Source organism: Eubalaena glacialis, chromosome 8 (genome assembly GCF_028564815.1).
Source record: "Eubalaena glacialis isolate mEubGla1 chromosome 8, mEubGla1.1.hap2.+ XY, whole genome shotgun sequence".
In the NCBI taxonomy this organism is placed as follows: Eukaryota; Metazoa; Chordata; class Mammalia; order Artiodactyla; family Balaenidae; genus Eubalaena; species Eubalaena glacialis.
The window spans coordinates 21,427,681-21,444,810 of NC_083723.1; the positions used below are offsets into that span (position 1 = coordinate 21,427,681).

General features: G+C 38.7%; 1 protein-coding gene across 1 annotated transcript in view; it reads left to right on the forward strand.

Moving 5' to 3' along the window:
- Nucleotides 1-17,130, forward strand: part of CCDC146 (coiled-coil domain containing 146) — a 110,379-nt gene that overhangs the window by 72,209 nt on the left and 21,040 nt on the right. The window contains exons 5-8 of the mRNA XM_061197639.1: nucleotides 1,646-1,822; nucleotides 3,888-3,961; nucleotides 4,892-5,119; nucleotides 5,768-5,954. Of these exons, the coding sequence (XP_061053622.1) occupies nucleotides 1,646-1,822; nucleotides 3,888-3,961; nucleotides 4,892-5,119; nucleotides 5,768-5,954 (666 nt within the window). The remainder of the gene's footprint in view (nucleotides 1-1,645; nucleotides 1,823-3,887; nucleotides 3,962-4,891; nucleotides 5,120-5,767; nucleotides 5,955-17,130) is intronic.

A 17,130-nucleotide genomic window follows, 5' to 3' on the forward strand; every position in this document is an offset into this window, starting at 1 on the left:
GGTTATGTTTAGTTGGACAATATCTGCTTTGTTTTCAGAAGAAAAAAGGGTTGGCCCTTAAAAACATTATTTTTGCTATAGCTATTACTCTCATAGCTTCCTGACTGTCTCAAGCTTATTACAAGAAATTTTTATAAAGGTGTATCACTTATTAATTCCTTCCTAACAAACTGCCCCAAAACATAGTGGTTTAAAACAACAGCCATTTCTTATTTTCCTCAGTTCTGAATTCTTCTGGTCTGAGCTGGCTCATTTGGGGCTGGAAGGCCTAGGATGGCTTCATTCATATGTCAGCCAGTTGGGCCGCTAGTTGGTCTAAGGTCACATGTCACTGGTTACTCTCATGATGGTGGAAGGGTTTCCAGTCTCAGGAAAGAGACAGACAATCTCAAGAGAGGGCAAACCCCAACACACGCACTTTTCAAGCCTCTGCTTAAATCATTGTTGGTAACATCACATTGGTCCAAGCAAGTCGCATGGTCACATCTAGAATCAATGGGGAGAGAAATAGGTCCTACCTCTTAATGGGAATAAGGACAAAGACATACTGCAAAGAGGCATGCAAACAAGAATAGGAGGAATTTATGTCCCTTTTTTTGCAATCTATCATAGAAAGTAAATACAGAGATCATCATACTTTGCATTGCTTTCACCTTCTAAACGGTTATATTTAAAAAGTATGTTGTTGGTGGTCTAATTCCAAGGCATAGAGTAAAATGCCTTTACTCTATAAGCATAGAGTAAAATGCTATAATATATGAGTATGAATATATTGATACCTCATATTGTATATTAATATAATTATGTATATATTATATACTAGTACAGAAGTATGCCTAACCATCATTTTCAACACAGATTCTGTGGGAAAAAGCATTTTGAATTTTAATTCCAGACCATAGGATCACCAATTTTACCCTCTCGCAGCCACAGTGGAGGAGGGGGAGGGTGATATGCAGAAAGGCCAGAGCAGGCTAAATGGATCCTTCCACTTAGTCATTAGTAATGTGTGGACTTTCTGAGTATAAGAAGGCTTCTCTCTCACAAGTCAAACACTCCCCAGATAATCAGTCATGGGAAACAAAGACCTGTTAGGAGTCTGGGGCAGAGGGCATTTGGGGATAATGTGCCTGAGTTAGAGAAGTAGTATTAATAAGAGAGCAGGGGATTAAGGAGTGCCAAGGATAAGATATTCCAAATATGAACTTCCTAATCTTTAATTCTCATGTGTGACTCAGGGTAACCATAAACCAGATATTCAAAGATTATTTGCATCTGGTCTTGCCAAATCGCAAAGCTACTAGAAAAAAGCCTGGAAATTTTTACTAATGCTTTTTGGTATGAAATAAATATTAACTCAGAAAAAGGAAACACTTAAAATCTACGTAGGAAGATAAAAAAGAGCATTAATTTAAAAATGAGTTCAAATCTAATGTAAAATGTTTAACACATGCAGTATAATTGCCATGCCTTTAATGAAGAGGTCAGAAATCATAAGTTGCATTTAACTCTGCAAGAAATCATTCATGAATCTCAAAACAAATATAATCAAAATGGTGAGTAAAATTATTTTTAATTTGATTTTTAGGGAGACAAATGTTTGCTCAGACTCTGTATAATCTGATAATTTTCATGACTTTTAAAGGAAATGGAGAAGAAGATGAGAATATTGAGAGAAAGCACTGAAGAATTACGTAAGGAAGTACTGCAGAAGAAATTAGAAATTAAAAATTTACGGGAAGATTTGACATCCAAGCAAAAGCAATTACTAAAGGAGCATAAGGAACTAGAAGAATTGTTCGAATATCAGGTCACCTTAAAGGTATGGTACTCACAGCTTATAAATATTTAAACATTGTGCCTGCAAGGACATAAAGGTGCATGGGTATGAAGGTTGACTGCAAAGGTTTGACAAAGACCAAAACACACAAACTGAAATGTTCTGCATTGTGATTGATCCCATCAAACTAAACCTGGGCTCTGGGAATTCACAAAAGACTCTGGAGTGTTTGGTAGCATCACTGTAAACTGGAGTCCTGACCTGGGGAAAAGGCCTCTCTAAACCTCACCAAGCATTGTTCAATATTGGAAATGAGTGTCACAAACACAATCACTTCCTTCAAGAGCAACCAAATGTTCTAACCTCTTCTGTATACTGTTATGACTGCATCCTTCTTTGTCTGTTTGATTCCACTTCACTTCCCTCTCACCGTGAAAGTGATGCAAGGCCTGTATTTATGTTTTAGGAGATAATTAAAATTCATTTTATTTTGAAACCTTTGTATAATAGGTCTCAAAACAATCGAAGTAACCTAGACTTATGTCTTAAAATTACATCTGAGACACCTTGTCTTAGAGGACAGTTATGATTCACTTTGACCTCCTTTTCCTTAAGAGTCAGAGCAGTCGGCCAAGACGTACCCAGCTGCCACCCGGAACACAGGCACTGAGCACAGGTGGATTTACAAGGAACTCAATGAAACTAAGGCCTCACATGCACCAACCACCGCCAAGGCCCTGAACCTAATTATCATTTATAACTTTTGATTCTTTTTCTTAAAAAGAGCTCCCCAGGACTTCCCTGGTGGTGCAGTGGTTAAGAATCCACCTGCCAATGCAGGGAACACGTGTTCGAGCCCGGGTCCAGGAAGATCCCACATGCCACGGAGCAACTAAGCCCGTGTGCCACAACTACTGAGCCTGCGCTCTAGAGCCCGCATGCCACAACTACTGAGCCCACGTGTCTACAGCCCATGCTCCGCAACAAAGACAAGCCACCGCTATGAGAAGCCCGCGCACCGCAACAAAGAGTAGCCCCCGCTCGCCGCAACTAGAGCAAGGCTGTGTGCAGCAACGAAGACCCCACGCAGCCATAAATAAATAAATAAATTTATAAATAAATAAATATATAATACTTAAAAAAAAAAAAAAGAGCTCCCCAAATTGTACAAGTTTCAGCCGCACAAAATTTAGATCTGCCTCAAGACTGAGCAAGATCCCAGGGAGAAATGCACCACACTGCAGGGATGTCTTCAACCCCCAAGCATCTGTGTTACGCCAGACCCCAAAGTCCAGTGTGATCCTCAGGCAGGAAGGGGCTCTTCCACAACCCCTGCCATGTACGTAAGATTCTTGAGGTTAAAAGTGAATCTTCCGCGAATCCACAGAGCACAGTGCAAAGTGGCATTAGACAAAATTAGCTTCTGATCTTGGCCTTGCCATTTACAAGCTGTGTGAGTTTGGGAAAATTATTTACCTTCACTTAGCCTCGGTCTTAGGCAGGGTTCCCTAGAAGCAGAGATTAAGACAAGTATTCACTGAGCAGGAGCTCTAAGGAGAATCCCATAGGGTAGTGAGGGAAACAGGATAGAGGTGGGGTTCCGAAGCCGGGCCAAAATATGGTTTCAGGAGAACCCTCCTTTCAACCTGATGCCATGAATTGCACCACAGAGGTTGTTCCACCCTGAGGCAGAGGGATGGGCTGCTATATCTCCACATGGGTCACAGCCTGCTCCCCTCCTCCTTCCCCCCCCATCCCCCGACAAGGCAGCTCTGCCAGCCATGGCAATCCTGTGGAGAGAACAGGCATGAGCTGTCAGCAGCCTCTGCAACCTCGGAAGGATGGGTGTACCTCCATAAAGGGAATCTAGGCAGAGCGCCCAGAGGATGCGTTACACTCAGTTAGCTCTTCTTTAAAATGGTAACAACCATTACCATCTTGTAAGGTCATTATGAATATTAAATGGAATAATTAAAGCACACTGCATAGTACAGGACAGATAGTAAGAATTCTACACCTTGTAGTTCTTTTCTCTTTCCTGTTTAATTTGCTTGACTGCTTCTGGTCCAAGACTACATAATTTAACATGGTTCCATTTCTTTACTAGGATGAAGTGGTCCACCATCAATCCATTCCCGTACAGATTGGAAAAGAGATAGAAAAAACAACACGCAAAAAAGTGTATGGCTTAATTTTATTTCTTACCCCTCCCAGCCCACGCTCCCCCAAGTTATGTGTGCATGCTAAAACAAGAATATTAACCACTGAACACATCAAATTACTGTTATAATTTTAGAAATATCTGCATTTGGCCCTGTCTAGGTTGCATATATCAAGTTCTTCAGGAGAACGTAGTGCAGCACATTACTGTCATTCCTAGCATTTATGTCTTAATTTTGGGACAATATTCTCTTTCCAATTTTATATCATATCTCTATGGAGAACACCAACTGACTTTAACAGATCTGTGTATGGAATAAATTATTGGAACTGTGTAGAATTTCATGGTCTAGATATATGTTGGCCAGCCAGATGCCTAAAGCCCAAGTGACAGTAACTCTTCACTTGCCAGCTATTCACGGGTGTAAGACCCCCAAGCATTCAGAGTAGATTTGGAGGCAGAAGTCACTGAGGAATTCTCAAGGTTTAGAGGAACCGAAAAGGATAAAGATAAGTGAAGATACAAAAATCTGGAGAAGTACTATGATTGCTCTGGTGACTGATCTTAAAAGAAGAGAGAAAAAAAGAAGCAGACACTAGTAATGTTTCTAAAAGCCAAGCCCACTAGCACCAAAGTTGAGAAATTTACGTCAATTCAGGGAGGCTGGTCAGGATGAGGGTAGAATCCCAGGAGACGGTAGCAGCGGGGATCTGGGGAGAAAGTGGGGAGGCTGGACAAATTCCTGCCCTCAGTGGCACTCAGTGGAGATACCCCCTCAGTCCCACTCATCTGTGGTCTTCACCCCACTTCTGAGATCACTGAATTTATGACTAGCCCTTCCGTTGCCCGGTCAGAAAGTAAAAATAGGTAGACAGCCTGGGCTCAAAATAAGGCAAACTCATGTGTGTGTTGTGTACATATGTATATGTGTATGTATGTATCCCTCACAGAGAAATGGAAAAGAAAAAACTTGTCGTGGAATATGAACTCAAAGAGCTAAATGACTCCCTAAAGAAAGTTGAAACCAAAATTAATGCTGTAATAGAAGAAAAGGAGGACATAATAAAGGAAATTGAAGGCAAACGAGCCTTGCTTGAAATTAAAGAACGAGAGTATAACCAGTTGGTCAAGCAATTGGAATTAACCAGAGAGAATGAAGCAACTTCACTAACTGAAAGGTTAGTTATATTAATGTGTTTCTGTCATCTAAATTTTCTTCAATTTATATTTGAGGATTCAAAACATAATCTCAAACATTTATATTGATTCAATAAACACTTTTATAGAATTTTACATCATTTTTACCATTAATAAAAATATATTATTAAATAAAGCATTTCAAAGTATTTCTCCATCCTTTATTCTTCACTGCCCTCAATTTCCTGTGCCCAAAACTTAAGGACACAATCTATCACGTTTTTTTCAGTTTCTAGAACGTGCCTCTGGGAAATTATATCACTGGAGTGCGCTATAATTGAGGGATATTTTTCCCTGAAAATTATTGTATTCTGAGGTAATCATGATTTTTTCCTAATGGGAGCAATTTTGTGGTGTTGAGTCTCTGGCATAGTGTTAATTTCCATTTTTAAGCAAAATTTCAGGGAGACTAGGAACTTCTGCCTCTGCCAATTTGCTCTTCTGTTTGGGTTTTTTTAGTGGCTGTGACTCTGACAAGAACTTGCAAACAGAATTGCTTTGGGCATTACTTACAATTCGATTCTAGCATGAAAATAGTTCTGTATGCACCTGCTGAGCACGCTGTCTTGAAAAACATGAAGGGCAGTTGATGACAAATCACTTTCATATTCTCTTTTTACCTGGAATAGAGGGATCTTGGATCTCAATTTACGAAACTGTCTCACTGACAAGCAAAACTACCATGATGAACTTTCTCGTAAGCAGAGAGAGAAAGAGCGAGATTTTCGAAATTTAAAAAAAATGGAGCTACTCTTGAAAGTGTCCTGGGATGCACTCACTCAAACTCAAGCACTGCATCAAAGGCTTCTGTTAGAGGTGGGTGCTAAACACTACTATCGGGTTTGTAAGCTCTGCGACGTCTTTTTGTTCTTTTTTGTTTGGTTGTTTTTTTTTTCTTTGGGCCGCGCTGGTGCGACTTGTGGGATCTTAGTTCCCCAGCCAGAGACTGAATTCAAGCCCTTGGCAGTGAGAGCACGGAGTCCTAACCACTGGACCGCCTGGGAATTCCCTCAGTGCTGTCTTTTTTAAGCAAAAATATTTCAAGAATTTGTTTTTGCTGTCAATAGAGAAAGAGGGAAAGGAAAAGAACAGAGAAAAGATAACTTTAAAATGGATCAAACCTGTTAGAGAAGCTCTGTCTTATAGTATGTTTCAATCTTTTTGTTAGCCCAAGATTAGAGAAATGTCTTACTGGGATCAAGCATCAGCCTGGCCAGGGGAGGCAGTTTGGCCATCCGGCTCTGGAAGAGCTAACGGGTTCATTACAGGGTAGGACCAAGTGGACCACTATGTTTGAAGGAGTTGAAAGAGTCAGATAAAGAATGGTGTCACTGTAGACTACAATAGTCAGAAACAAGATCAGACCATGTAAATATAGATGGACAGTCAGCCTGTACCTCCAATTAGCCAAGGGCCATCAGAACCCAATGTCTGGCTACCTGGATAATTTTGTGCAGTATCTGAGGTGTACTACAACCAGAGAACGCTCCGTATAGCTGTTACTTTCTTATTACCTCTGCGCTCCCAAATGGAGGGGTTTTGGTCCTGTTGCCTCTGATTCCTTCCTCTCTCATGTGGCACCCCCTGTGCTAATCAACCGAGCAGTGCTAAAAGGCAGTGGATTGTTGAGAGGGCTGCATCCCTCTGCCCAGGCCTTAGCCAGTGCTTCCTTTGGTGAAAATGAGATCAATCTCTGAGATGAAGCAGCTGGGGGTACAGAAATCATACCTGTTTTCTTCAGTATTGTCATGGTCCCTGACCTTATGGAGGTTCATGACCTCAGAAATTTAAACAGGAGTTTCCAGCTATGGTAGACACTTCTGATCCTAACCTATAAGCCTAATGCTCTTCTCCTTCTGGGAATATGGAAGGTTTATACTTCCTTGTACCCTCTGCCATTGAGCAGGGTCATATGATTGGTTCTGGCCAATGGATTGTGGGCAGAAATGACACATGTTCCTTCTATCCTGGAGCAGTGTGAAACCCTCTAGCTCTTTCTCCCATCCCGTGGCCATTGTGGAAGTACATGATGACATGGAAGTGCTGTAAATGGAAGCATCCAGGAATGCTGAGCCAACTGTGGTCGTGGAGAATCACCTTGACTGGCCACAGGCTTTGTCAGAGCAAGAAATAAGCTTTCATGCTTTTGAGCCATGATAGTTGGGCTTGTTTCTTTAGCATAACCTAGCCTGTCCTGATTGAAAGACCAAGATTTAGCAAAGTGTGAAAATAATTGGTTAGAGTTATGAGTGTTCTAAATGACTAGGGCTTGGTCTTGCTGTCAGATGGCACTCATGGACCTTTTTTCTATCTCAATGGGGCAAAATGTGTTTTTCACAATTTTGCAAAACAAATAGAACAGTTATTTGTTATTATTAAATAAAACAACAGTATTTATGTTTCTCATCTACTTTTAATAGTTTTATTAAAATTCCTGCATGTAGATTGATTCTTTTATGACAGTGAAATATTTTAAACTATAGAAATGCTTTTTTCCATAAAAGTTTACATTGTCTGATATTAGTACAATCAACCATTACACTAGTTTTTTTGTTGTTGTTGTTAGATTTTGAATGATTATTTCCTTATCCATCCATTTACTTTCATTCTCTCTTTGTCCTCATTTAGGTGTGTCTTTCATACACAGGATATACTTTTTAATATCTAGTTTGAAAACTTATGCCTTTCAGTTCTTGTATTTAGTCCAAAAACATTTAATGAAATTATGGATACACTTGGGCTTATGTCTACCATATTACTAATGCTTTTTCTTTGTCCCATCTATTGTATGTCTCATTTTCTCTCCTATCTTTTCTTCTTTCGGGTTAATCAAAAAGATGAATTGTTCAATTTCTATTTTCTCTTGTTCTATTTCCCCCATTTTTGATATGCATTAGTTTTGCATTCTCTTTCCATCCCTTGAGTGGTTATCCTAAAGATTACACCATTCATCCTTAACTTACTAGAGTCCAGTAAAAATTCTTTTACTACTTCCTGGATAATGCTAGAACCTTTGAAGACTTTAACTCTATTTACCTTTGCAACTCTCATACGTTCACATATATTTTTTAAATCCAACTTTTCAAGTTATTCTTACTTGAAGTACTGGCTTACTACAAGCTATTCCATCTTAGCCCAAAGCCTTTCACATTAGGATGTTAAGTTGGAACTTTGGGTAAACACAGACCTTCTGGTACTCCACCTCGATCACGGTGAGATTTACAGTGATTAGCAGCTAAAACAATTCTTCTAAGACCTAGTGGAATCCTAGATGTGATGAGTAGGAGGCTCTTAAGAGCAGCAAATGTTGTTTTTATTGATAATACAATCCCTGTTTATTGACCAAATACCCATAAGTAAGATTTCTTTAAACAATAATAGGAAAGAAATTATCATTGCCTTTAGTAATCTATTGTGGTGATTCCAATAGTAAGTAAAGTCAGTCTGTTAAATATTTGCTAATGCTGACTCAACAAAACATTCCCCTTAAAAGTAAAAAGAAAGATAAATAGAAGCAGTAAGATAATTTGTCACTTAGAGAAATACCTATTAGTGATCTCAAAAGCAGTTATACGCTGATAAGTCACAATATTGGTTCTAAAATATGACACACCCTAAACAGAATTAAGTTGGTCTCTACCAGAAAATCTCAATTAAATAAAATAGAAGGGGCACATAAACATAATATAAAATGTAATTCTGCCATTTATACTTCCAGTTAAGATATGAAATATTGCCGTAGACCATGGTTCCTGTCATAGTACCCAGAAAAAATGGATAAACTAAAAATCAGATATTTTAAAAAGACATATGAGAGATGTGGGAAGTAAATTCTAAAACAGCATAAACGCTTCCTAGGTGAACAGAGACAGGTAGGCTTTTTCCTCCCTGAAGCATTTGCCAATTCTAGGCATGGGCAGGTAGAAGATGGGCCTCCCAAGAAATAACAAAGCTGGAGGCATAACCCTCCCAGACTTTAGACAATACTACAAAGCTACGGTAATCAAAACAACATGGTACTGGCACAAAAACAGACATATAGATCAATGGAACAGAATAGAGAGCCCAGAAATAAACCCACACATCTTCAGTCAGTTAATCTTCAGCAAAGGAGGCAATAATATACAATCGAGAAAAAACAGTCTCTTCAGCAAGTAGTGTTGGGAAAGCTGGACAGCCTCATGTAAATCAATGATATTAGAACACTGCCTGACACCAAACACAAAAGTAAACTCAAAATGACTTAAAGACTTAAATATAAGACATGAAACCATAAAAATTCTAGAAGAAAACATAGGCAGGGGCTTCCCTGGTGGCGCAGTGGTTAAGAATCCGCCTGCCAATGCAGGGGACACGGGTTCAAGCCCTGGTCTGGGAAGATCCCACATGCTGCGGAGCAACTATGCCCGTGCACCACAACTACTGAGCCTGCGCTCCAGAGCCGGCGAGCCACAACTACTGAAGACCGCGCGCTTAGAGCCCGTGCACCACAACGAAGAGTAGCCCCCACTCACCGCAACTAGAGAAAGCCCACGTGCAGCAACGAAGACCCAATGCAGCCAAAAATAAATAAATAAAAATAAATTAAAAAAAAAAAGAAAACATAGGCAAAACATTCTCTAACATAAATTCTCTTGGGTCAGTCTCCCAAGGCAATAGAAATAAAAGCATAAATAAACAAAGAGAATCTAATCAAACATATAAGCTTTTGCACAGCAAAGGAAAGCATAAACAAAACGAAAAGACAACCAATGGACTGGGAGAAAATATTTGCAAATAATGCAACTGACAGGGATTAATTTCCAAAATATACAAACAGCTCATACAGCTCAATATAAAAAAAAAAAAAGAAAACAAACAACCCAATTAAAAATGGGCAGAGACCTAAACAGACACTTCTCTAAAGAAGACATACAGGTGGCCCTCAGGCACATGAAAAGATGCTCAACATTGCTAATTATTAGAGAAATGAAAATCAGAACTATAATGAAGTATCACCTCACACCAGTCAGAATGGCTATCATCAAAAAGTCTACAAATAATAAATGCTGTAGAAGGTGTGGAGAAAAGGGAACCCTCCTACACTCTTGGTGGGAATGTAAATTGGTACAAGCATTATGGACAACAGTGTGGAGGTTCCTTAAAAAACTAAAAATAGGGCTACCATATGATCCAGCAATCCCACTCCTGGGCATATATCCAGAAAAGACGAAAACTCTAATTTGAAAAGATACATCCACCCCAATGTTCATAGCAGCACTTTTGCAATAGCCACGACATGGAAGCAACCTAAGTGTCCAATCAACAGATGAATGGATAAAGAAGATGTTATATATATATATATGCACGTACACACACATAAATACACACACAGAATAGAATATTAGCCATAAAAAAATGAAATCATGCCATTTGCAGCAACATAGATGGACCTAGAGATTATCATACTAAGTGAAGTAAATCAGACACAGAAAGACAAATATAATATGATATCACTTATATGTGGAATCTAAAAAAATAATACAAATGAACTTATTTACAGAAGAGAAATAGACTCACAGACATAGGAAAAAAATTATGGTTACCAAAGGGGAAAGGGGAGGGGAGGGATAAATTAGGAGTATGGGATCAACAGATAAATACCCACATATATAAAATAGGTAGACAAGGATTTACTGTATAGCACAGGTAACTATATTCAATATCTTGTAATAACCTATTATGGAAAAGAATCTGAACCTGTACACCTGAAACTAACACGATATTGTAAATCAACTATAGTTAAATTTTTTAAGGAAAGAAATTAGAAACAACAATGTCCTACTGTATAGCACAGAGAACTATATTCAATATCCTATGATAAACCATAATGGAAAAGAATATTAAAAAAAGAATGTGTATATATATATATGTATAACTGAATCACTTTGCTGTACAGCAAAAATTAACAGAAATTAACACATTGTAAATCAACCATACTTCAATTAAAAAAATATTAAAACCGAAAAAAAATTCGATAATGAATATACAACCTTTAACACCTTCCCAGGCAGACAGCAAGTGGACATGTTACCTCTTAGTAACAACAGTAGTGCTAACTACATGTGACACACAGCTGCTGGGGATGTGGAAATAAATGCAGCCTATTTGAGAAGCTACAATTAGAAACAAGGAGACCTTTTGAACCCTGTTTTCTGCCTTCACTCGAAGGCTCGCCTCAGTGGCGCTCATTGCCCAGTAAGTTCCAAGCATAGTAGAGTATACCTCACCGGCCAGGGGCCTCCATCCATTGGCAAAAGGCACACCTCCACGGTAAGAAACATGAGGTTGTGGGGAGTAGGCAGTAGTGCTCAGTGTTTAAACTCAATTCTGGATTGAGAGGAGAATCTTGCTAATTTGCTCCCAACACAAAGCACACAGGAGTAAGTATTTAATGCAAAGTAGAAATGACCGACCATATCCCGAGTCCAGGACTCTGCTGCTCCCAGGAACACCAAACTGAAACACCAAACTGAAACACCAAACTGAAAAGCAAAGTCATTTTGGAAGAAATAATCCAGCCTCACTTGCTCTGGTCACTTAATCTGCTTTGATGAATGCTCTAGGGTCTCTCTCCTTGTGCGGGTTTCTCAGCTCAGAATAGCTGGGGGTCTGGCGTACCTCTCAAGGCAACTGATTTGTACATCATTTTGGAAAGTTTGAGTGTTCATAAAATAAAACTAAATAGTGGCCTAGTGCCTACTTCAAAAAAGAAAAAGAGAGTTGAAGATAATGGTTTAAATGACTAAAAAAAATGTTCATTGCAAGATTATGTTTTTGGTCAATGAATGTGGACTGGAAAGTGTATTCAGGTAAAACTGATAAAAAAAAAAATCAGAAGGAAGAAAAAAGAATGACCCATGACTAGAAGAGGCAACTTTTCACGGAGTATAAAGAACCAAGGGTGAGTGCATATGTTTAAGAGTCTGAACTACTTGGGGTAACTCTAACTGTTCAGGGAACACAACAAGGGCCTATAGATCCCACACCAAATGGATAAATAATCTCTTCTCCTCAAACTCTCACTTAAGAGGTAACATACACAGTCTCCCAAAGCAATAGAAATAAAAGCAAAAATAAAAAATATGGGACCTAACCTAACTTCCAAGGTTTTGCACAGCAAAGGAAGCCATAAACAAAATGAAAAGACAACCTACGAAACGGGAGAAAATATTTGCAAATGATGTGACCAACAATGGATTAATTTCCAAAATATACAAACAGCTCATACAACTCAACAACAAAAAAAACAACCCAATCCAAAAATAGGCAGAAGAACTAAATAGACATTTCTGTAAAGAATACATACAGATGGGCAACAGGCACATGAAAAGATCCTCAACATTGCTAATTATTAGAGAAATACAAATAAAAACTACAATGAGGTACCACCTGACACTGGTCAGAATGGCCATCATTAAAAAGTCTACAAATAAGAAATGCTGGAGAAGGTATGGAAAAAGGGAACCCTCCTACACTGTTGGTGAGAATGTAAGTTGGTGCAGCCACTATGGAAAACAGTATGGAGGTTCCTCAAAAAACTAAAAATAAAGTTGCCATATGATCCAGCAATCCCACTCCTGGGCATATATCCAGACAAAACTATAATTCAAAAAGATACATGCACCCCTATGTTCATAGCAGCACTATTCACAATAGCCAAGACATGGAAACAACCTAAATGTCCATCTACAGATGAATGGATAAAGAAGATGTGGTATATATAAACAAAGGAATACTACTTGGCCATAAAAAAGAATGAAATAATGCCACTTGCAGCAACATGGATGGACCTAGAAATTATCCTACTAAGTGAAGTAAGTCAGACAGAGAAAGGCAAGCACCATATGATATCACTTATATGTGGAATCTAAAATAATGACACAAATGAATTTATCTACAAAACAGACTCACAGACATAGAGAACAGACCTGTGGTTGACGAGAGAGACAGGGTGGAGGAGGGATGGATTGGGAATTTGGGATTAGCAGATGCAAACCATTATATATAGAATGGATAAACAACAAGGTCCTACTGTATAGCACAGGGAACTATATTCAATACCCTGTGATAAACCATAGTGGAAAAGAATATTAAAAAAAAGAATGTATATATATGTATAACTGAACCACTTTACTGTACAGCAATTAACACAACATTGTAAATCAACTATACTTCAATAAAAAATGAAATATATCCAAAATAAATAAATAAATGAGATGTGTGAAAAGTGTAAAAATAAACTAAAATAAAAGCAACACACATATACATCCTAAACTGAACTCTGAAGTCTGTAATTATAATTTCCTCTCTGTTTGGTCCATCACTTTGCCAATAGTTTGTCCTTATTACGGTTTTTTCCTTCAAAGAAATGCAAATAAGATTCTTGGCTTTTAATCAAGAGAAGCCTTAAGTGCCCTATCATCTATATTACTAAAGTAGAGTGGGCTCTGTTTGTTTCTGTATGTTGAAATACAGTTGGTCATGCAGTACCAAGAAATATATATGATTTTTATTGGGCTTTAAAAAAAAAAAAAGAGAGAATATGGGCCTGCCATAGGGAGAGAGACTTTGCTGGGGTTAGGCAAAACGATGACAAATTGGAATATGGAGGATTTCTTAATCAAAGACATCACACTCTCAGGAAATCATACTACACATTACAGTACACCTCTGCATTTAATCATGGCTCCTATTGACTTCCATTTGGCACTGAAGAGAAATAAAACCCCATATCTACACTTTAATACAGTCCCCTCAGTGACTAGGGGTTTTGCTCTGACATTCACCATCATGTTTTAAGGGTTGGAATACTATGACTCCGCAAGGTTATTCTCTTTCTAAACACAAAACCATGCCCAAGATTGTGACGACAACAACAAAATCCTCTAACCAAGAAAATATGTCACTTTCTGTACGTACACGTCAAGCAGTATACCATGCATGTCATCAATCCCAAGGGAGCAGAATGCCATGCACCACTCACCAGTCCTGGGGAGGAGGCCCGTTGCGTCTTGGTATTGGAGTCACCAAGGAAAACACAATAGTCAAGCAGTGGAAGGAACAACACTTTACCTACATAAAGAAGAGACAGAGGAAGATCAGCTTCAGTAGTGGACATTGGTCCTCCGTGGCCAGCAGTCTCTCCTGACAGCCAGCTCAGGGTGATTGGCCTATGCTCACAACTGTCTTACCGCAGCGGAAGGAACATTGATCACCACCCCCCGCCTTGTGGAGTCTGGAATACTGAAAACTGGGGTGTGCCTGAGGGCCACTGACATACAGGCTTAAGCAGAACAAAGAAGTTCTCAGTGTGCCTGAAACAGGGAAAGATATTCCCACACAAGGTGATAAACCCAGCACAGGCTGTGTGGACTCTCTATCGCTTTGTAAGGAAGTGTTCTAGGCCCAAAGCCCACTCTTATGTGGCCAAGTGGGGGTGGAAAGACTGCATGCAGGAGACTGCCTTTCCCAACAGCCCTTTTCCTTTATTTGTAGTTTTCTAGAAGTTTCATTTTTCTCTCCTCTGATTTAGAAGTGATTCTGCATCTCTCTCTTAATGACTCCCTTCCAGTGTTAAAGACAATTGTGACAACAGAACCATACGGAGGAGAGCATCAGCTTCGAGTCAGGCAGAGTCAGGTTTAAGTCCTAGATCCATTGAACAGCCTCTGATGTTAGGCATTTCTAACCTTTGAACTGGGATTATTGCAAGGAATAAAAGTGATTACACATGTGAAGGTGTGTGGTACTGAGAATATGATACCAAGAAATAAATGTTGCTTTCCTTCCTGTATACATATAAACTTTTCCAAAGGCTCAAGAAAATTTTATAATCAGGATAAGACTTTGAATATGGCTATTTCATTCCAATGGAGAGGATGGCACCTTCAGGCCCTATTGATAACCCTCAGAAATGCCTCTTAGTATCCTCATCTGAATGACTGCCACTGCCCATCAGCTGTTCTCCCTAGGTTCTGTTCCTTTCATGTCCAATCTATCCTCCATTTTGCTACTAAATTAATATTTTTAAATGATACTTTCATGTGTCACCTGACCAAGACATTCAATGTTCTTTATTTTACATAATCATAGAATGAAAGAACTGAGAGGAATCATAAAGATCATATGGTCCAAGGAAGGCAAGCGCCAGTTCTATTCAGCTGGCAGTAGCTCCTTGTAGTGACCATGTTGCAAAGGATTCTGAGACTCAGCACTGTCTTATCAGCTCTGCGGTTGATTAGTGAGGTCTGCCTCAGGTATAGAATGGTAGATGACAGCACATACACCATATATTTCCTAGTCTTAATCAAGTCGTCTTCCTTTAGCTGATTCTTGTGATATATGTTCATAGTCTAAGTAATATACTAATAATGCTACTCCTTGATTTTTCAGTTTTAGACCTGATTATTTTTACTTCTCACTATAAAAGATGAGGATTAAGCTTTCTTTATACCCCTGTTCAACACACACATTTCTTGTCCCTCCACACAATAAATAACCTCATGACATAATTTTAACAATTTTGAAATTTCATATTTACATTATTATGAATACATAAAGGTTATTCACACCTGAGTCATATATTAGATAATTACTTACAAAATTTTGTGTTCCCCCAAATTTATAAACATTCTGGTTTTTTTATTTGTAGTTTTCTGTGTACTTATAATTAGTTTGACCCCAAACTGTCCTCTAATTGTATAAATTTCCTCTCAGCATGTTAAAACATATTTGGTAGTCTATTCATTTAATCTTCTTGAAGAAATCACTTCTGAGACTTTTTGGTAACCTCCAGCCAAAGTCCAGTAGGACATATCTGTGGTTGAAAGAGTTGAGTTTATTACTCATTGCAGCAAGGGAAAACACTCATCAGGGGGAACAGTAGAGTATCTCAGTACAGGGTATTAGAACGGCCTTACAGGATTTGGGCTTGTGTTATATGTTTTGGGGGATGGTTTAAGAAAATGGGACTCTGCCCTAGATTTGAATATTGTCAGAAAGTGAGGGTAATTCTATGATTGAGTATCTTAATAAATCTTAAGATAGAAAGAGAAAAGACTAGATTAAAGCTAAAGCTGTAATTGGTAAGGAAGACTGTGAGATGGGAATACGTGATATTTTGTGGCCTGGAAAATGTTCATGTTTTTGTCTGTGACCAAAGACAAATGCAGAGTGGTCTTGTTTTTTCCTATGATCATAGAATGGTCTTGTCTGATGGTGATTTTCTGTGAAATTGTTTGTGTTCAATAGGAGAACACCAAGGCCCAGCTGTGAGTGCCAACTCCCAGATCTCAGAAGCTGCTTTTCCCTTCTCAGCCTTCTGATCTGTAACAAACTGGTCTCACTTCTCTACATGTACACTCCCCAGCTTAGGAGCCTTACTCCATCATCTTGGTGATTCCCTTTACCTCTCTCCTATTTTGGATCCCCTATTTCATGTGTCTCTTCTATTTCTCTTTTGACTTACTCTCTTTTTGTGGGAGGAGCATGTCTTCCAGTAGCTTCCTGAGAAAGGTGAATGGAAAGTAGTTTTTTAAGACCTGTGTGTCAGAAAGTGCATGTCAGAACACTTTCATGTCAGAAAATATTTTATCCTCACTCTAGCTTCATAGATAATTAATACTTTAACTGGATATGACATTTTAATTGGAAATTATTTTTCCTCATAATGAAGGCATTGATCAATTGTCTTTTATCGTCTAAAGTCACTACTAAGAAACTTGGTGTCATTCTGATACTTGAGCCTTTGTTTGAAACCAGTTTTTTTTTTTTTTCCATGCTGGAAACTTGTAGGATTTTTTACTTGCCTCTAAAATTTTTAAATCTCACAATGAAGTTCCCACTTGTGGGGCTTCAACTTTTAGCCATCGTGCTGGACATTTAGTGGGCTCTCTGTATATAGAAACTCATGTCTTTCAATTCTGAGACTTTGCCTTAAATAATTTCTCCA